Consider the following 22,235-nt stretch of genomic DNA (forward strand, 5'->3'; position numbering starts at 1 on the left):
ACAATTTTTTCAAGATACTCGAAGTATAATTACAATCTTAATTTTCTTCATATGTACTATGTAGACTGTTTTTGTCTGTTTATTTTACTTCTTTGTCTGTCTCTCTTTGGTTCATTCTTTGTTATTGGCGCTTGACATTTTCTCTATGTTCCTGGTTTATAGGTTTCACAAACGCATCATCAGATGATATGATGAGATATAGAACAAGATATATATCTCACTATGTACATTCATTTCATCTCTTTCATTATCCTTTGTGTAAATAAAGAATATCACTTTTCCTCTGTTCTATGCTCATGCTATGTTCAATTCTTTCCTTTGTTCGTCCTTTTTAATGCATGGAAAATGTAACACCATGTGACAGACTGCACTCAATAAGTACATTCCTCCCCCAAGGTAAAATGAAGCATCGTAGTTACTGGTTGCTTGGAAAACTGCACCTGCAAAACAAGACTGCATGTTGATTTTTAAAAATTAACAATTTATACATGTACGGGGATGTAGTATGATCAAATTCACTGAGACAAAAATCCACCAGAATACAAAGTTCGTGAACATAAGCAATTATAGATCATTGTAATGATCACTAATGCCTTAAAAACTAAAAACAAATATTTGGTATACTGGTCTTAAATTATGTAAAACACTTTCATAGTCTGATCAAACATGTCTTTGTATTGCATAGAATCATATTCAAAACAGTGTAGCTGTGGCCATAGATTGACGACCGAAATTAGATGGGACAGATTGAGTGAACGTTTGTCTGTAACGACCACAGCTCACGATGTTTTTAAAGACACTTCAACAGTTACTGTGGGGTCATCAAGGGTTCTCAACACCTAAATAAAATAATTTGAAAAACCAATCAGGATTTTGTTATGATTTATATCAATATTCAATATAAATGAAAACATAAAGGTTATTCATGATTAGTTTTTCGAAATATTTTATTAAAGCGTTGAGAACCTTTGGTTTAACTGTTTAACGTCTACAATAAGTATGTAGTGAGCAGTGATCATTACAGACAAACTTTCACCTAATCTGTCCCAGTCAATGGGATGGGATAATTTATTTCGTCATCCAATGGTCGTAGCTACACTGTTTTGAATATGATTCTATTTATATTTCAACTATTTTATATAGATGTTAAGAAATTCCAAATTTTAGGGAAAAATTGTTATTTATTGGAGCAAATTGTTCGTTAAGATATATAATCGAATTAAACAAAACTGAAAACACTGTAGATGGAATTTTAACACAGGCACTAGTCTCAGAATTGGTTTTCCGTATATACCTTAGTATAACACGTGTTATATTAAGGTATGTAGGCAAATCTGACACAAGTGCCTGTGAATTTTAACCATATGATAAACGAACTATATTGTGTTTTTAAACTTACCTGCTAAAGGAGGACCGTATATGCCTGACACACCTCTGGCTAATATAAGTAGACCAAAAGCATTCGATAGTTTACCAATTCCAAGGAGATCACATATTATAGGAGAAGTCAGGGAAATATATGCAGCTGAAAATAAAAAGATAAACCTATTTCGGTCGACATATTTTTTTTTAAACAAAGAGACATTCCAAAGTCAGGAAAACGACATATCAAAGAAGGGAGATAATTCAAATCAGTCAATGCTGGGAGAGTGTTTTGGTTATCGTTCAACGAAATTACTGCAGGGTACATAAGGTATGTTTCATGACAAACGAAGAATCTTTAACATGGCGGCGATTAAAATTCCTTTCCCATGAATTCTGGTGAAACTGCGGGAAACCTTCGAAAAAAATTGTAACAAGAACTGTTCTTTTCATACATTTACCGTTTGCAAACATACATTACTATACCGACACAATTTATTGGTCTATAAAGAAAATATTGGGCGGGAAACGAGCACCTGACGAAACGACTTTCCAAACATCAGTCATCGCATTTGTCTTTAAGCAGGTAACTTATGGCGGACAGAGAAGTTCTGTTGGCCAAAAATGTATACCTCAGTCAACCGTTGAAGTATGTTACAAGAAGATAATATGATAAATACAGTAATCAGCTGACAATATGTGTTATTTTACAAATACAAATATGGTTATGTATCTGTATATCTTGGAATGTTTTTTTCTCAATTTTCCTCTTTCAAAATCTGTAAGCAACTTATTGGAAACATTGTATAACGACAGCGTGCCAAATGTAAATCTAGTAGAACATTTTCGAAACCACTTATGGATCCATTTTTTTTAAATTGTGAAACAATTTAAAATGAAAACCATTAACATTCATTAGAATGACTATATGCTCTTATTGTACGTGTGATTTAACATTTACCGATCAAAACGATGGCAACAACATATTATTATCATTATTAAGCCCGGTTTGTCCGACATGTACTTATTGTAAACAAAGTAAACAATAAATTATTAGTATTGTTGTTATGCTTGGTATGCTTGACATTCTTAAATCTTAAACAATGGAAACAACAAAACATCATTGTTGTTGAAAACAGCTGTATTACATTAAGCATTGAATATTTTGGAACACTCATTCGAAAAATAGATTCTCTCAGAAATTATATGATATATAAATACAGTTAGGAACAGTTTTTTCAAAATAAATTCTAAAAGACAGACATGACAGAGGACTGCTTTCAGTTACTGGCAGTTCATGTTGATAAAATGGCATACGCTATATTCAAAGATAAATTTCCACTGACCATCAAAATTCCCCATTCACTTCTACAACTGTTATATAGGCAAGCTTCTTATTGTAAAATTTGTGTTCGTCCTTAATATGTCGGTTATATTGAACACCTCGTGTTTCCATACACTAATCGGTCGACATTATCAAAATAAATGCTATTGATGTCAACTTTCCTCATTCGTCTCAACCCGGCCGATTCCGTACCCTCATCTTACTAGATAGAAGGAGAGTAGCGGATTCTACCGAGGATTGCCGAATGCAACTTACCTATACATAAACCATATATGACAGAAAATCCAACCAGCATTGCATAGGTTGTACAAAGTGGCTCCATAAACAAGACGACAGCGCTTAGTACTAGCATTGCATTGTTCAGAATTAATGGATTGACAAAACTGAGATCAGCGAGAAATCCACACAGGACCCTTCCTATGGTGTTGGTGATTCCTGCATGGAAGATAAATTGGAAAATCGATACTCAATTAGTAATCTCATTATCCATTTCTATAATTTATTATCAACTTCAATATTTTAGGTGAAAAAACATGTATGTAGCAATATAAATAAACATATATGCGAGTACTCCCAGATCAGTACTTAATGTCTTTTTGTTGTTGGGATATACAAGTACCCGGCCACGTCCACTCTGTGTTTTTGTTAGATGTATTTCAATTTGTATCCATCTGTTGAGTTAAACCTTTTTCAACTTACTTTTATAGTTCGTTCTTACAGTGTAATGTTACACCACTGTCCAAGGTTATTGGAGGGTTGGGATCCCGCTTACGTGTTTAACCCCGCCATATTCTGTATGTGTGTGCCTGTCTCAAGTCAGGAGCCTGTAATTCAGTTGTTGTTGTTTCTTGATTGGTTGCATATTTGTTTTTCTTTAATTTTTTGTACATAAATTATACCTTTAGTTTTCTCGTTTGAATTGTTTAACATTTGTCATACCAAGGCCTTTTATAGATGACTATGCGGTATTGGTTTTGTTCATTGTTGAAAGCCGAACGGTAAGGTCTATTGTTGTGTATGTCTGTGTCATTAGAGTTGTCTCATTGGCAATCATACCTCATCTTCTTTCATATATATATATATATATATATATACGTTATAATCAGTTCTTTGTTAATATTCATTCCTATTAAACTGTTGTCAATAAGATATAACATGAAACCAGTAGAACTGTTCACCGGGAACACCAGTTTAAGCGCTCCATTTTCAGTTTTATTTTTATTTTTCCCGCATAAGTGTGGATTAGTATTGCGGATCAGGCACACATAAAAGCAGACGTTCACCTTGTCGATGCACCCGAACACTGCTTCTTGTGTATATCATGCGATACCCAAAGCTATGTTTTGTGTGTTTTTTAGTCTTAATTTGAATGATCTTCGTGGTTTGAATATCATGATTATTGTGTAAACAGAGGTTTGCACATATAGACTTTTCGATGTGCAATTATGCTTAGTATTTCTTTGAATGTGAGGAAAATGGACTTATCATTTTAATCTTAATCATTGGCAGATTTTGGGCGAAATTGGTCTTTAAGACAAGCTTGGTTTTCTAATAGCATACGAAAAAGTAATGAATACCCATTATTGACAGCAGGAAAGCAGCATTAGAACTGGAAATACCCATCTGTACAGCCCTGTCCACTATATAGCAAAATGGTATGAAATATCCAGTACAAGCAAAAACGTTCCCTATAGACAACATGAAAAACGAGATTTTCAACATTAATGAAAAGTCTAACATTTCCTTGAGAATATCAGTCACAGTTTTGGGCAAGCAGGTACATTTGTCCCAAAGTGAGGATCTCTCTGGTTCGTCTATTCCCGGAATAGATGTTATACTGGCTACATAACTATGGACATTAGGCTGAGATCTAAATTGTGGTATCCTGTCTATACTTCCACTGTAGAAAATATCTTTTTTGTACATTGGTCTTGCAAAGTCTATTCTGTGTTGCATCACTGAGAGTTGCGAATCAGCTCTACTTCGGGTTGTCCTAGGAATAATTTCTTTTATTATCAAAGGCTGGTATGTCTCTTTCATATTTGAAATGCTTTCATTACTTTTAGTGCTTACAAAATGAACTTCCGGTAAAGACCCTCTGCCGTTGGTAATTTTCCTTATAGACGGGTCTTTGCTTAGCAAATCTGTCATTATTTTTCTTTCATAAACATCTGGATCCGATTCTGTCCTTTGACGATTTTCCTCAGACATTTGTTTTGAATGTTTATTTAGTGTGTTGTTCTTACTTTGCTTTCTGGGTTTTACTTTCAGTGGCCGCATTAACATTCCACACACAACACCGTTTAAAATTATTCCAGATTGGATAAAAAGTAAGTTTCTCCAACCATACAGTCCCAACAAATAGTCATTTAACGGTGAAAATACGAATGTCCCGATTCCGGAACCACACATCGCGATTCCCGTAGCAAGTGCTCGTCTCTTCTCGAAATAAAAACCGACTGTTAAAATAGATGGCAAGTAGATCAAACCAAAACCAAGACCTGTAAAACATAAATAATACGTGCACATAATTACAATTTTAAGTATACATGTATCTACATTTGTTTTCAAATGGTTTTCTTTTAACACAATTTTTAAAGTGTTTGCCCCGTTCATTTCGTTTGAAACCAGTAACCATTTTGAAACGAGTGTGACTATCAATGCACTTTAACTGAAATTCAAATATGTATATTCACTGAATCAAAGCTATACATTTATGTAACTTTATTTCATAATCATCATATTGACAAATTTAATGCTATATGATTTTTTTTGTCTGTAAATATAAAAATCGAATGCATTTTTGTAAGTTTTAAGCAAATAAAAAACAGTCGACGTTATATCTGAATTTAAATTGCCTTTGTAAAACTTGTTCACAATACGAAAAAGAAGATGGGGTATGATTGCCAATGAGACAACTCTCCACAAGAGACCAAAATGACACAGAAATTAACAACTGTTTGTATTGTGTTTAAGGAGGCTCGCGGGTATAAGATTTTCAGAAAAAAATAAACTTATTTTTCATTACAAATTTTATCTATAACCTTTAGTAGTTGTTACTTAATCATATGGTACGAAAATCTTTCCAAAAATCGATTTGCATTAGCTCCATGTGACTTTTAAAATGCAGATACATGTATCATTGAAAAAGCTCCAAATTACCTCCCTTTGGTTGCAAAAATGCCATTTTTTGGCACTTAAATTGAAATATCTTTTTAACTCATCGGTGACCTATATTTTTTATTATTGTTTTCGAATAAACTGTACATAAACTAAATAACTATAAAATTTTAGCGATTTCTGTTATTTAGTTCTTTTTTTTATTTCGATATTACCGCTATTTCTCCTATTAGTTCAACAGAAAAAAAGGATATTTACGAAAATGAATGTTTCTTTCGAAGGCAGATTGTGAGCGTAAATGAACGATGACCCCATCTTTTTATTTCAATTTTCTTTTAAGTTTAAGATAAATTAATTTATAGAAAAATAAAGTGAAATCCTATATTAAATTAAAAAAAATATTTAGACCCGCGAGCCCCCTTCAAAACGCGTTAACTATTTGGATCAACTGTGAATGTGAGACCCATACTTATCCATGTTATCCACTGGGTTTTTTTTCAAATCCAATGAAAGAGGATTTTCAATATAAATGTAATCACCATTTTTGTATATAAAATTAACTACTTCATTGTTTTTACTTTGAATTTCAAGTTTATGTTGTTCATTTATTTTTCGTTTGCAATGTAATTTGCTTTTTATTTGTGTTCCCATTTTTGTCTTTTGTTGAAGGGCTTTGACTTTAGTCAAAATTTTTAAACGAGTTTTAAATACAGTTCAGATTCGACAACGACAAAACGTGCGAGTTAAAAAAAATGAATACTGATTGTTGTAGTGTTGTAAAAGTATGCCTATCATCAAAAGTTCAGCAACGTATTGTCGTATTGTCATATTCGGGAACAAATTATTAGGTTGATGATTTTTTCTTTGTTTTTTCTTTCTTTTTAGATATGGCAGGAACTTCTTATACCGTGCAGATTTGGTACGTTTAAAAGACTACATGCATTTAAATATATGTACATGAATATTAAAGCAAATATTAGACGAACAAAAATGTAGAAAGTGTTTTTTTTTTACATCCGACGTGAGTTTTTGTTTCGTTTGGACTGTGGACTGTGGACCGTAGAATGTTACCTCCAAGAACTCCATATGTCAATATAAGTATGTTAAGGTTAGGAGCGAAGGATCCTAATAAAAATCCAACCGAGGCTATTATACTTCCTGCTATTGTGACTGGACGACAACCAAATTTATTCACAAGACCACTGGCTATGGGACCTACAAAAAATAACAATATACTCTATTTGTATGATATTCCGTTTTAGCAAAAATAATGAGCAAAACAAATTGTTGCTTAAAAAATAAAGTACTATATATAGCATTGCCCTTAAAGAATTCGATTTCTTCTTTTAATTGAGAGTTGCGAAAATGAAGTCTATATCTATCAAAAATAACGTTATCTTAACTATACTGGACCTAATGTGTCAAACTTTGTCGTACTATGTCTTTTTTGCTTGACTGATATGAGTGAAATTTGCAAATAAGATTAGAAAACCTTTAATATTAATTAATTCAAGTACTAGTAGTTTATATTTTCTCGTGACATGGAAGTACTATGTAAGTCAATATAGTACTTCCATGCTCATGACTATCTATTTTTATGATATTAACATTTCCTCATCGTTTATTTCTGTAGGCGTTCGTACTTAGTACGCATTTTAAAGGTCTGTGAACCATACAGATTAGTACGTGACTCCTTGCAAAAGTATGTGTCCTAGTATAGTAACTTTTTATCAAACATTAAATAAAGACCTACCTGCACAGGTCAAGGATGTTAAATCAGAGTGCATTGTCATTTAGTATGCGTAAAAATAAAGATGCTAAATTTAAACTAATCAGTCGAAACAAAATCGTATTTCGAACACTTGAAAAGAAATACGTGTTTATTTACACTGACATTTTGTTCCTTTCGTTTATTACATTCAACATTTATCAGGTCGTTAGTTTACTCGTTTGAATTGTTTTATTTGGTCATTTCGGGACCTTTTATAGCTTACTATGTGGTTTAAGTTTTGCTCATTGTTAAAGGACGTTCGATGACATATACGTTGTTAACCTCTTAGTCATTTGGTATCTGACATAGCTGTCTAATTGGTAATCATACCACATTTTCATTTTTATTGAAAAAAACTTCTTTTGATTTGATTTTTTCTTCTTTTGATCAACGTTTTTTAATACATATACAATAATATTGGCAGTAGAACACCAAAGGTGTAACCAATTCCATCAACAATAAAGTTACAAACAAGCGATGCAAATGTTACCATCCATCCCCACCCGCCGTCTGGGGGTGTCGGGATTAGATCCTCATCATCTAAGTCCTCGTTATATTTCTTTTCTTTTTCTTCTATAATTTTTTGCACAAACTACGAATATTGATTTGTAGACTCTTTTGGTCAGGAAATCTACTTCACATTCTCGGTCGAGTGTAAGAAGAAAATCTAATAAAAATAAAAGATAAAAACAGACTTGGTTTAAAAAAACGACATTAGTTTATATGACTATGCTTAATTTGTAATAATTGACAATCGTATCAGCCCACCTATCACATATATACATTATGATTATTTTTAAACACCCGTTTTCAATATATGTATTTTTCAAATACTTTTGTGTCAATTGAATTATATAACTTATCTGTTATATAGATGTTACAAACTGTTATATTTGTGATTGCAAAATAGGTTATAAATTCTTCAGTATCACAGATACATTAAAATCATCCGGAGATATCACACACACAATGCACTCATAAATTAGATTAAACCTTTCAATTGTAGCTTTGTATTTACGATCTTCTTATATTTAAAGCACTGATTTTCCCACCATGAACTTAAAAAATGTGTCCAAAAACTATACCAGGTTAAGGTGACAACATGCCAAGTACAGCTGTCCATATAAGGCTTTTATAATTATTAAATATATACCTTAGTGCCCGGAACATATTACATAATTCATTATAGAACACGCTGCACTTGGTAACATTATTTAGATATTATCTATATTCTAAAAGTATCCCATGACTGAATCCAATTATACTATCAACTGCATATATTATAAACAGAACACGTGAGAGGGTTGGCTTTTTACTGTGAAAAGTAAAATCACAAAGTACTGAACTTAGAGCAAAATGAATTCGGAAAGTCCATAATCACATAAAATCAAATAACAAAACTGATGTTTGAGTGAACATATTTGTGAGATTCGGGTATCATGCTTGTCGTCTTCCGATAACAGTTTGTACTATCAAACCTTTTAATATGCATATCAATCGGAAGATAAAGTGAACCATTGGCATATGTAACTTTGCATTTTATAGTCCAAGAGTAACCCCCAACATTATACTGAAATACAAACTCCCGTTTATTGAACTCTAGAAGTTTTGTTTCAATGTCGTCTCTGTTAACAACGACGTTAACGAATAATTTCAAAAATACAGATACATGTAAATAGGGCCCAAACAAATTCTCATCTGATAAACAAGTGTCATTCGCTTTCATGATCATTATTTCTAAAAAGGGAAACATTTTTGTATTCAACTGCTTGCCTAGCTGAACCATAATTTCTTCTTCTATCTTTTGTAGTAAGTATCGTTGGTATGGTATCGGAACCTCAGATTGAACATCAACTCCAAATATAAGTGTATAAGCAAGATTAGAAGTGTATGACAGAAGTGGTACACACGTCTCATTAATCAGTACACGTCCAGGGTAACACACAATATCACGACATTTTTCCTACAAAAGAAGTGTATCTGTAAATCAGTTAAATAAAGATAGTTTAAAGTGAAAACTATTATATTGTTTTATGATGACAATTAATATATGGATTTATTAAGGCCTTTCCTTTATCAAAAGGGAAAGACCTTACTGTATTTCTTCTGTTTATTATTATTCTTTTTCCGCCAAACTTTGACGAAGTTAGCCGTAACCGTAAGATGTGTCGCTTTCATGTACACACTTTGTATCGGTGTCATGAATACCTATCCGGAACTCACCCTGTTAGTCGAAATATTTTGTCGGTTCGGAGTAATCCCTCCGAAACCCAAAAACCTTGTTGTCATTCCAACACCGTAACCGTAATAGGTAGAAAAAAAACGAAGGGTGAAATTTGTTCAGGACCAGACCCCGGTTCTTTGTTACATTTGGATCGAAAAGATTGAACGACTCATTGGTAGGGTTATGCCCCTATTAAAATTAACCGGTGTCGGTTGGCCACCAAACTCAGAAACCGTAAGTCGTAGACACCTAGGATCTTCACCATCCATCATAAATTCATGTGACTTTGAAAAATACTTCAAGGTCAAATGTGTATGTTGACCTTGACCTTTGACCTAACACCTTGTTATCAGAACAACTCAGAAACCATTATACTTACAGAAGTTTTAAATAGTGGAAAATGTTTGAGTCATTACGACGCAACTTTGTTACATTTTGACCGAAGAGATTTGAACTTTTCTTAAGGGGCATAAAGCCTGTTTTAGGTTTCTGAAAAGACAAAATCAGCTTTTACTACATAAACAAAGGTCCTAGACCCATGGGGTTTTCAACACTGACATTGGGGACTAATGACCTTGACAAAAGTCAAAAGGTCAAAGGTCAAGGTCAAGTCCCATATAGCTAATTATGTGTTTTTGACCTTATTTAAAGGTTTTTGAGTGTGTTTTAAAGCTTTTCAATGTATTTTACGTGTATTGGAACATGTATTTTACGTTATAAAAGGAAAGACCTCTCAATTGTTCAAGAACAATTGACATTTTAATTATGACTATTTTTTTTCATTCTTATAGGAAATTCCAAAGTCAATTTTCAATTTACCGTTTCTTTTGTAAGTTTTATTCAAGCTAATGTCGTTAATATTACTAATTTGAATAAAGAAATACTAAAATGCTTAAAGCAATAAACTTATGGTTATAACCCTTATTGCCTTGTTGTGTCATGTGATTGCAACCTAACGTTTACATCATATCCATTTTAAGTAATGTATCAGTTCAGATTCTAATTAATTGAAAATCACTGTTTTCGAATGAGAAGCCGTTGCCTTAAAAAATATCATTGTACTATTTACATTGCACACGGATAAGAACGTTGTCATATCTAGGGACGTTTAGAACAATGTTAGACATTTTGTCATGATTTTGTTCAGTTGATCATGATTTGTTTATGTAGTTTTCTTGAATGATTGCCTTTAGTCTCTGATAATGAGCCTATTATTATCAGATCATTTCAGATTTAAATTAAAATGAGATAACTTTTATGAATGAACCCAAAGCCTAACAAATTACTATTATTTTATTGACATTTGACACGGATAGGAATAATGCTATATCATGAAGCATTTAGTACCGGAATCGTGTCACGATTTGGTCCAGTTGATCTCTAATGGGAAAGCGGTAGTATTTACTTTTCCCAGCATTAGGTTGGCCTTTTGTGAACCCAAGACAGGTGAAGGAAGTCAAATTAGGAGCGCTGTGATTGGATGTAAGGGTACAATATATTTTTTTTATTCATTTATCTAACTGCAGTGTGCAAATTTACAACATAAATTTTAAAACCTATTGAAATATTTTCTAGAGAATTATTCGAAAAGTCTTCCAAAATTTCATAAATTTGGTGCAAAATGACGGTGGGCATGTATAACATAAACCAGCTCCGTTGGAAATTGGTCATGATACTATTTGGCTTCAATTTTTAGAATACAGTAATAAAGTTCTAACACCACACATAACTGTTTTATCCAGGTTTTTATTATAAAAACTGGTAAATTTAGAAAATGTTAGTATTGTCGCCTATGGCAGAATAAATAGTACCGTTTTCCCTATAAATAAGCCGAACTCCGGACAGTGATCGTTTCCGTTCCGGACCTTTTTTCCCTTGCTCAATCATTAGTGTAGAGTAGTATTCAAGCCCGTATGCGGATCGGAACCGGAACTGCCGGGGAGTTTGATAATAAGCATACAAAGAGTAAAACAGATTGTTGATTGATGTTTTACGTCAAACTTGATATACTTAAACTATAGTTGGCGAAAAATAAAGCACGTACATATGTAAGCATGATATTTGAACATTGAGTGGTTAAGTAATTAAAATGGTTCAATTAAGTGTTCCAACTTTAATTTATTATGGTTTAATCATTATGTCATAGTTTAGATGAAAGTTAATACATATTAGTTAAACGAACGTAATGAAAGTTTGTATGAAAGCGTTGTTGAAATTAAATCAATCTCCAAATGTTTCGGTTGATAATTATGTCAGAGATACATTGACAAGAGAATTAACAGTCATGCAAATCGTAAAAACTGGTACGCTTTTTAAAGCGTAAATCCTATGACAAAATATTTCAATCAAGACCTCGAAACAAGTGAGATTTTGAAGCTCCAAGCTAAGCAGTATGTTTTTGTGTTGTTTTAGCATACTAGTACAACATGTTAATTTTGAATTTAGTTTTTAAAAGTTTCGATCAACAATACAAAAACAAACACAAATTTAAAGCAGTTAAAGGGAATAGATAAGAAAAAGGGAAGTGTAAGTACCAATATTATATAAACTTTATAACATTTAACTTCTTGTAGGATTGAAAATTTTTCCGATAATGAATATTACAGGGTAAATTGAACTGGTCCATCATCTTTCTATCGTCGGAAACTGATATTAAGGTTAATTATAAAACTACGCAAGTAAAGTATTTAAATACTTTCAATATCGTCAGTCACTAACGAATTCTGTGCGAACGATTTTTGTAGCATTATGTCGATAATAAGAAATACAGAAAGTTGAACTCCTACATTCGTAAATGTTAGTTGGTTTTGAAGGAATCGTTGATAAAGAAAATTAACTTGCTTTGCCTCAGAACAGCAAAAAATAGTTTCAAATAATCCAGATCAAAATGTAATGTTCTAGTTGTGCACTGTTATTGTTGCATCTAAGTTTTAATTTACCTGTCATGAGGCGTACTTGTTATAGTCGAATAAAAGGAATTCAATTTGCATAAATAATTTCTTTTGTCAGTAAAATACTAAGGTTAGGCGGTCATTTTGAATACCAACGGGACATCATCTTAAACTAACAAAACTACGAGCTCTGCTTTCTGAAACCCTCATTTACTTGTCGACAAAATGATTTCAAAAGTTATAATGATATGAAGAAGGATGAAAATAAAGGCAACAGTAGTGTACCGCTGTTCAAAACTCATAAATCCATGGACAAAAAACAAAATCGGGGTAACAAACTAAAACCGAGGGAAACGCATTAAATATAAGAGGAGAACAACGACACAACACCGAAACGCAACACACACAGAAACGGACCAAGCAACAGACAAAACACCACGAGAATAACAAATATAACATCAAAACCAAATACATGAATTTGGGATAGACAAGTACCGTGCCACGTCTTATCTCAAAAATAAGAGAAAACACAAACGACTCAACGTTAAAATGCAACACACACAGAAACGAACAATATTATAACAATGGCCATCTTCCTGACTTGGTACAGGACACTTGTAAAGGGGAATAAAAGTGGTGGGTTGAACCTGATTTTATGGCATGCCAAACCTCGCACTTTAATGGCAAAGTTAAATATAACATTGAAATGACAACATAATATTACAGGACTACAATACAAATAAAAAGGAGAACATGTTAGACAAAGAAAAGCATGATTAATAGATAACAAAAAGCATCAGGTTTAAAATTCAATACGCCAAAAACGCGTCTTGTCCACACAAGACTCACAAGTGACGCCCAGATATAAAAGATCGAAAGTGAAAAAAGTACAAAGTTTTACAGAACTTAAGACCAAAAGTTGAAAAGGTTTTGCCAAATACGGCATTGTTTGTATGCCCGGGATAAGAACATTCTTATTATATAGAACAATTCATGCTATTGCAAACAGTAAATATTATCAAATGAATATGAAAGAGATATACATAATGAAACTGAAGTATAAACTAATTACAGAAAACTAAACCCGAATACATACCGCCAAGATATAAAAGATCGAAAGTGAAAAAAGTACAAAGTTGTACAGCACTGAAGATCAAAATTTGAAAATGTTTTGCCAAATACGGCATTATTTTTATGCCCGGGATAAGAACACTATTATATAGAACGATACATGCTATTGCAAACAGTAAATTTTAACAAATGAATGTGAAAGATATATTCATAATGAAACTGAAGTATTAACTTATTACAGAAAACTAAACCCAAATACATGATGCCAAGTTCAATACAGCATAGAAACACCCGAATGAGTCCAGGCGTCAACGCAATTAAAAAAAATGACGTCACATACGATGGCGAAAGTCAAACGTTATGCCACATTTGAATTTATGAAATTTAGAAACAGCATGACGTCACACATGAAAAACTATAATTCAAAAAGTTTATAGAATTAGGATTGCTTTAAGATTATATTAGAACTAAATACTGATAATTCATTGAAACAAAATGCATATTGCAATACTTATTAATAGCAATTAACTGTAATATATATATGTCCAGTTTGTTATGAATCCAACTTCAAACGTAATTAATCGTACAAAACTAAATATAATTAATAAAGGCGGTGATTAATTTTTCTATCCGTAACACCTAAATATAATAAAAAGACGTCAAAAATAGTTATACTTGACCAGTCTTAACGTTGGTTGGGTTTCTCGACTGACTTATTTGTCATTTTTAATGTCGGGTCCATTTATACTAGTTATTATATTGTAATAGTGTTGTTCGTTGTTAAAGGTTGAACGGCCACATATAGTTCCTATTAGCAACGTCATTTTGTATTGGTTGATACTAGTGGTTGTATCATTTGCACTGCTATCATCTTCTTATTCATGTTAATTATATATGTCTACTTTAATAAAACATATTTAAAGACCGAAGTTGGTCTCCGTTGTTAAGTTATTAAAGTGTCCAAGTAATGATAATAAATCTGCATGTTATAGCTCATAATATTGACAGCGGAATTCCCGAATTTTCATATATATGGAAATACTTACTAAAGGGCAATTTTTGTTCAGAAAATTTAAAAGCATTTGTAAAATATGCAGAAAAAGAACATTTGTTAATATGTGACAAACAATACCAACACAATACCCTAAACTTAATACACAAGCGTCAATGTTTCAAAGTATTTCTTATATATATATACACAGCTACTTTTGTATAAGTACTATTTCTGTACCAAAAATATGTAGTACTGGAACTCTACTTTTAATATTCAGTACTTTTTTGTTACTTAAGAATTTAGGTACCTATATTTTACAGAACTTGATTTGTACTTGAAATTCAAGTACTACAGATTTTTGGTTGCACGGTTACATTTTCAGCATTTTGAAAGTATGTCTATTTCAATGCTCTTAAAGTTAAAATGTTCAAACATGGAATACTGTGATAATTTTTGGTATATTTTTTTGGTACCAATACTTTAAGTACAAATCAAGTACTGCAAAATACAAGTACCTAAATATTACAATAATTTTAAAGTAGAGAAATTGTACTAAATATTAAAAGTAAATTTCCAGTCTTACAGATTTTCAGTACATAAACAGTACAAAAATAGTACATATGCAAAGTAGCTGTGTGTGTATATATATGTAATACAAAATTTGCAATAACCAATATAATAGATATAAACACAGATATTGTCCCAGCTAAATTTATCCTTTGTCATTTTTTGTTATTCGAAAACACTAAACCAAAAAAAATATCAACTGAACCAAAATATGACCAAATGTTCCTAGATATTTGAAAGTTGATATTTTTAAATGCATCTTGAATAAATATCTTATGTACGAAATAATGACAATAACACCAGCAGAAATATAAGACAAATTATCTCTTTCTTTACTGTTTTGGAAGGTTCTGTGTGAATTCTGCTTTTTATGATAATATAAACAAGTCGACCCAAATAGGATTAACAATAAGTTCTCATGGGATTATCGAAAACAAAAATAAGTTTGTGATTGATTTTCTTTTAAGGTTTCATACCAAAAAATTCGAAGGTCGTTGAGTAATTTGAGAACATTTTCTCTTTATTGTGTGACGTGTGGAAGATGTGGGATTCTAAGTTTTGTTGGTTGTTCCCAGTTCTTCTGTTAAACATTACAAATAATATTGTCTCCATACAAAACACACTTTTGTTTGGGGAGATGTCTGATGCAACTACAAATGTTGCATGATAATCGGAAACAAGATAAGTTATTTTTTTCTACCTCAGGAATAGATTTTCTTAGCTGTAATTTTGGTTCTTAATGCTCTTCAACTTCATACTTTATTTGACCTTTTTTACTTTTTGAATTCGAGCGTCACTGATGAGTAGAATTTTCTAGACGAAACGCGCGTGAGTTTATTTATCTACTACATTGGTCGGTATGTCAGAGTAATGAACTTGTACACTCATTCAATATTAAAGATTTCAAATACACTAGTGCACGCATGAACGAACACATGGAAGAGCTTTCAATGCAGTAATAACATTAAACGACTTCTTATAAATTGATGCAGATTTTATGGTCAATGATGTTTACCTTTATATAATCATACACTTGGCTAATTTTACAGGTTTCGTCTCCTAAGTTGTCTGCTTGTTCTTCGTAAGATAAAAATGAGAACAAACTTCGAAAGGAAATATCTTCATAATCTTGTTCACCACGAATACAAACAAATATGCCCCTATAGTTATTTACATACTCGATACGTTCTTCGTTACACATTTTGCAGAATATATTCTTATAGGGGTAGTGATAGTCAATTTGAGGAAGCTCTGTACACTTTTTTTTGTAAGAGCTCGTCACTAAAATTCCAACGACCTGTAACATTGCACTGTTGTATCAGTGTTGTATTTTCATTACTAGTTGATTCTTCCATAGCACAAAATATATTTTGATACTCAATTAGCGATGAATCGTTAAGTTTATAGTAAAAATCTACGTTGGTCGGTGTAGACTTAAAGTTTCGACATGCCCATGAACTATTAGTATTTCCTTTCGTAAATGCCGATTCAGCAGGACATTGTTTGTGACAAAAATTTGGAACTAATGTAAAGTTGCAATTAGATAAAAATCGTGTTTCAAATAAGTGCGACAATAATACATGGAAATATATTGGAATGACATTTGAACATACCAAAGTAAATATCCATGGTTTTAACTTGTTTACAGAAGAAAAGTTAGACTTTCGGTTAACCTTATGACTAGTTTGTGACTTCTACACATGGCATAATATATGTTCTTGTAGTTATTACCATGGGGTTTATCCATGTTATCATTGACTAGAATCGAAGAAAACACATCGAATGAACCTTCTCTGTTTTGACACTTGTATGACAAAATATTAAAATCCATAGCTATATCTTCACATCCGTCATACACTAGATAACCACCTATACACGAGGTTGAATATCTAAATTCAACATCGATGCAGCATGGCTTTTCAAAATCAAAGTGACAACCATCGGAACAACCGCAATTTTGTCTTTCATCTGCTATAGCATTCGTTGATACATTTACACAGAAATGACCATTTCCGGTCATAGCATAATATTGTGTGTAAATTTCCGTTAGATTTAAACGATGATTTGTCATTAATTGTGTTTCAGAAGATCGATATGACTGTGTCTTTAAATAACTATCCATAAATTCATTGTCAAAATGTTCTATTTCAAAAGTATATTCAAAGTATTTCCCATCAACCACCTTTTCCTCTATAATAACAGAAGCATCGAAATGCATAAACTGACGCCTGTCATCTACGTAAGCTCGCGCAGGGAATGCATTGCAGAGGTAACAGTAGATATTTTTGAAAGGATATGTTGCTGTAGTTGTTCCATGTTTATTACAAGCTGTTTTGAAATTTGGATAATCTTCATACCAAACTGATTTCCTCGTAATGTTACAATCTGTTATTACTTCTTCGACTTTAACTGGTGGGTTACATATGTAACAAAAAACATTCTTAAACTCAAGGAATCTATTATTGTAATTTAGACATCCCCATTCAATATCTTTGTTGTAAGTTAGCCAGGAACCTGTTACATTGCAAGTCTTTATGGTGTTGAATCCGTAAATTCGAAAGCAACCAGTGGTTTTCAGTACGGTAAAGTTGCTGCTTATTTTACATTTTTTGTCTATGGCTGTTTCAAGAATTTCATCTAAGGATGAAATGAAATTAAAATCTACAAATTCGTCACACACTGAATTGAAAATCCATTGCTCATAGTAACTTTCATTATTACATTGAGCGCAAAATTTATTTTTGTAAGATATCAAAGTTCCTGAAGAGGTTACAGTCATATATTGTATCTTTTCTGATAGGGTTTTGATACTCTCACAATTAGCTTTTGACAATGGATCTGTACCTTCGGGACAAGTCACTCTCATTAGAAATGAATCTTCGAATACGTCTTTAGGTTCGGTTTTGTGTGAAACAATGGAAGTGTTTGTGCATTCGAGTTTGAGGAAGAAAAATTTGTCTCGACAGCAGGTTCCATTAAAAACACAGTTATCATCACAAAAACATTCAGTACAAACTGATAAGTATTTTGGAATCTTTGGGACAATTTCACTGGTTTTATTACATAGCATGTTGCCGCAAATAAGAATGTGTTGCTCCAAAAGGTAATCATAATCAATATCTGCAGCTCCAACTGTGAGAAAACAACAGACTAGAAAGTACCATATCGACTTCATCCTGAAAACAAAATAGTGATGTTGTGAAAACAATAGTGGGCTGATACATTTGTACCAAACATGATACTCAAATTCTTATACACACTGATAAAGCCATGACTAAAATAAACAAAAAACGAAAAACATCCGGTATTTTCCTGGGTGTTAAATTTATCAAAACGGTAATCCCTCTTACAGGATGAAAGGGTATTTAGTCACAAGTGGTAACTCGAAGTAATCAAGCCCTTACCGTCTCCGATTTTCTCTGCTCTTCGATAATGTAGTGATCGTTAATGAGCGTAAAATGATTACTAGATTATTCGGGATACACAAATGGGAGTAAATAACTCGATAACGGGTTTCTTATTAGATACATTAACTAAAATCGAGTAGTTACTGACATATATTGCTGTGTCAAGGATTTATCAATTGCGGCTCCAGGAATTTAAAAGGGGACTGGCAATCTATTATTTCAAGGGTTACTTGTAAATATTTGTTTGCAAATATCATATCCGAATTGCTATAAGGGGGAACTGGGGCACCATGTCTACATAAATCTGCCTCCGTTTACTCTATAAATCCTTCATGTGACAATATGTGCATACATGGACGATGTCTAACCAGATAGTCTTATTCCTTCGAGAAAACATACCACTAATAAATTGGAGACATGTATCTAATATTCTAGTGGGGAGGAATAGGATATAATTTGACATAGCAATTATTCATAGTCCAAATAAGAAAGACTTCCTGAACTAATATTATCATGATTATATGTATTAAAGGTACTAAGTTGTTATGAAAATGAAATCATCATAGATACAAGGATTGAAATTTAATTTTTGCCAATGACGCGCGTTTAGACTCATCAGTGACATACAAATCAATAGATGTCAAAAAGGCAAAATACATCATGACGCTGAAAAGCATTTAGGACCAACAATTCATAAAAGTTTTGCCAAATACAGCTAAGTCAACCCATATCTGAGGTGGAAAATTCTTAGTATTTCAAAAATTCAAAGCTTTGTGAACAGTTAATTTATAGTCGTGAACATATATATTTTATAAATGAAACTCTCTAATTTTTATGCTATTTTCACATTTCCTGTCCGGTTTGAGAAACATATTTTTCCTCACTAGTGCAAAATCTGTTCTCAGCAAATGATTGGTTGAAATATAATTATGACGTTAAATTTTCTTGTTTTCTTCTAAATGTTCTTATTGTGACGTCATGAAAAAGGCGATTATGCCTGATGATGTCACATCAAAAGTACACAACTTTACTAATATCTTTGAAAAGGAAAGTTAAAAATCACAAGAGAAACAAATTCCGCCGCTGTAACTCGTGTATTACGATATTTCTCCACTATCAGCAATCAAATTTAAACTGTTAAAAAAAGCTTGGCAAACCTCGCGCTTTTAAAAATATCAACATTTAACTGTCTCGAGTGGAGAAATGTCGTTATACATTTGTTGCTGTTGTGAAATCTATATTTACACAGTTTTTAAGGTAAGAATCGACTGAAAGGAGTGAGTCCGGTAAGGACCGATTTTGGCCTCAAATTTCAGGTTCATTTCACGAAAGTTTTTTGGACACTTTTTAAACACTTAAGTGTCTATTTCAATTGATTCGATTAGTTTATGTGAAAGATTTTAGCTGATTTAGTCATTAAAACGCTCTGATTTAAGCTTAAATATGAAAAATCTATCTAGTATGCCAAAAAAACGTCACTTTTCAGATGTTTTTTGTAAAAAATGAACGTTGCCGCATACGTTTTCATCCTCAACCTTTATATTTGTTTTGTATTATCATCAAATACAACTAACATTTCAATATTATGAATGAACACGAATGCGGCCGGAAACCGTCTGAAAATTAACAAAATGATATATTTTGAAGATTTCAGTAATTTATCATGACTTAATGATGCTAGAACGTAATATTTGTTCATTGTTTTGTCAAAAACTGCATATTTTTAGGTAACAGAAGCATTTTACTTTCCAAAATATAGCTTAAAGATAACATTTTCACAATTTTCTAAAACTGCTATATTTTGGGGCCAAAAAGGGTTCTTACTGAACCTACTCCTTTCCGTTAAATATGTAAATAATGTAATACAATATTTATTTTACAGGCATGAATGTAATGACAAAATTGAAAACATTGATAAACAAAATTTTTATCTGCTAACTGAGTCCCTGTGATCGGATTGTGCTTGCCAAGGCGGTCTTCCCTATTTCATGCAAGACTTTGATTTTACATTTCGGATACCCTTATTTTTAGTCCTCCGTTAAATGTATATGTAATAACGTCCGAGATGTTCCATGTTCTTATACAGATGGTTTGACATAATGAATTGTTCAAGTTACGTCATGTGTGTGTCTTACCATGTAATACTCATATGACATTACAATGTATATCTGTTTGCCCGATGTAATGTTATAGAAATACTTCGTAATGACTATTCTTATGAATATAAAATCACAAAGTAAAAGTTTCGCATCATTTAATGAAATGTTTAATTCATTTTAAGAAGAAATCACATCACGTAACGATGAATTTATATCATATTACGAAGAAACCACATCACATACTGAAGTTTTTACATCATGTAAAGAAAAACCACATCACGTAACGATGAATTCACATCATGTAACGAAGAAACCACATTATGAAATGAATAATTCACATCATGTAATGAAGTAACCACTTCTGTATTGAGGAATTCACATCATGTAAAGAAGAAAACACAACACTCTTCCTAAATCTTTTTTTTATTACTGCCTGTAATATCTATTTTATATATGAACCTACGTTATACAAATGTTTTTACATTTTTTCAACCTTATTCGTTCATTGTATGTTCACTTGTTTTTGTTAAAATGTCTTTTTGATCGAGTTAAGCCATTTCAAATGATTTTTATAGCATATTTGTATGCTGAAATGTTATACACTTCTGTCTCAGGTTATTGGCGCCTGTAAAAACGTTTAAACCCGCTGCTAGGTTTTGTACCTATCCTAAATCAGGAGCCTGTTGTCCAGTGTTGGTGGAGTTTATAGGTGTTTCTCGTTTCCGTTTTTTTTTATAGATTGGATCGTTGGTTTTCCTGTTTAAATTGATTTAAACTAGTCATGTTGGTGCCCTTTATAGTCTGATGTTGGTTGTAAGCCAATGCTCCGTGTTAAAGACCGTACTTTAACTTTGTACTTTTTATACATTTTGACTTAAATGGAGTGTTGTATTACAATGTATTATTGGCATCTATTCTTCTTATATATATAAACAAGTTATCGACAAAAAATAATTTGTTTCAGCTCTTATTAAGTCAATTCTCTTAAAGTTCGATTTTTGCCGATTTGTTTTAAAGTTTTCGACTGCTGCATTTAATCTTGAACACTATAATAAATAGATTAAAAAATTTAAGAGTAAACATATAATCATCAACAGACATGAGCTGCTAATACTTCAGCTTACATGTAGATGGATTTTTTTTTTTTATATAAGAATTATTTCCTTTAAATTATCATTTTATCATTTTGTGAGGTTTTGGCAAAAAGATAGGGAGAAACTGTAAAACAAAAATATCGGCAATATAAGTTCAACAAAAAAGAGATATTAGTCATGAATATTATTTAAGTCGTTAATGTTGGATAGTACCCATTGGAGAAGCTGTACATAGACCACAGTTATCGACACTTAGTTCATAAGCACAGTGGTTGATATATGATATTTAA

At 32.1% G+C, this 22,235-nt stretch overlaps 1 protein-coding gene across 1 annotated transcript; it reads right to left on the reverse strand.

The window, feature by feature from the left end:
* Positions 1-217: 217 nt before the first annotated feature.
* Positions 218-16,546, reverse strand: LOC134722427 (monocarboxylate transporter 12-like). Its single transcript, XM_063586048.1, has 8 exons — positions 16,361-16,546; positions 9,372-9,561; positions 8,089-8,171; positions 6,899-7,064; positions 4,285-5,208; positions 2,963-3,142; positions 1,400-1,525; positions 218-440 (listed from the first exon to the last, which is right to left on the reverse strand). Exons 1-8 carry the CDS (start codon positions 16,544-16,546, stop codon positions 295-297), a joined length of 2,001 nt encoding a protein of 666 aa, XP_063442118.1. The 3' UTR covers positions 218-294.
* Positions 16,547-22,235: the final 5,689 nt, after the last annotated feature.

Source organism: Mytilus trossulus, chromosome 6 (genome assembly GCF_036588685.1).
Source record: "Mytilus trossulus isolate FHL-02 chromosome 6, PNRI_Mtr1.1.1.hap1, whole genome shotgun sequence".
NCBI classification, from domain to species: domain Eukaryota; kingdom Metazoa; phylum Mollusca; class Bivalvia; order Mytilida; family Mytilidae; genus Mytilus; species Mytilus trossulus.

What these genes read in the sequence shown, in the direction of transcription:
- LOC134722427 (XM_063586048.1), bottom strand. Translation starts at nt 16,546, where the DNA reads ATGTGTAACGAAGAACGTATCGAGTATGTAAATAACTATAGGGGCATA. An exon ending in AAGTGTATGATTATATAAAG is followed by an intron (nt 9,562 to 16,360) that starts GTAAACATCATT and finishes CTTCTTTTGTAG; the next exon opens with GAAAAATGTCGTGATATTGT. An exon ending in ATACGGTCCTCCTTTAGCAG is followed by an intron (nt 441 to 1,399) that starts GTAAGTTTAAAA and finishes CTTGTTTTGCAG; the next exon opens with GTGCAGTTTTCCAAGCAACC.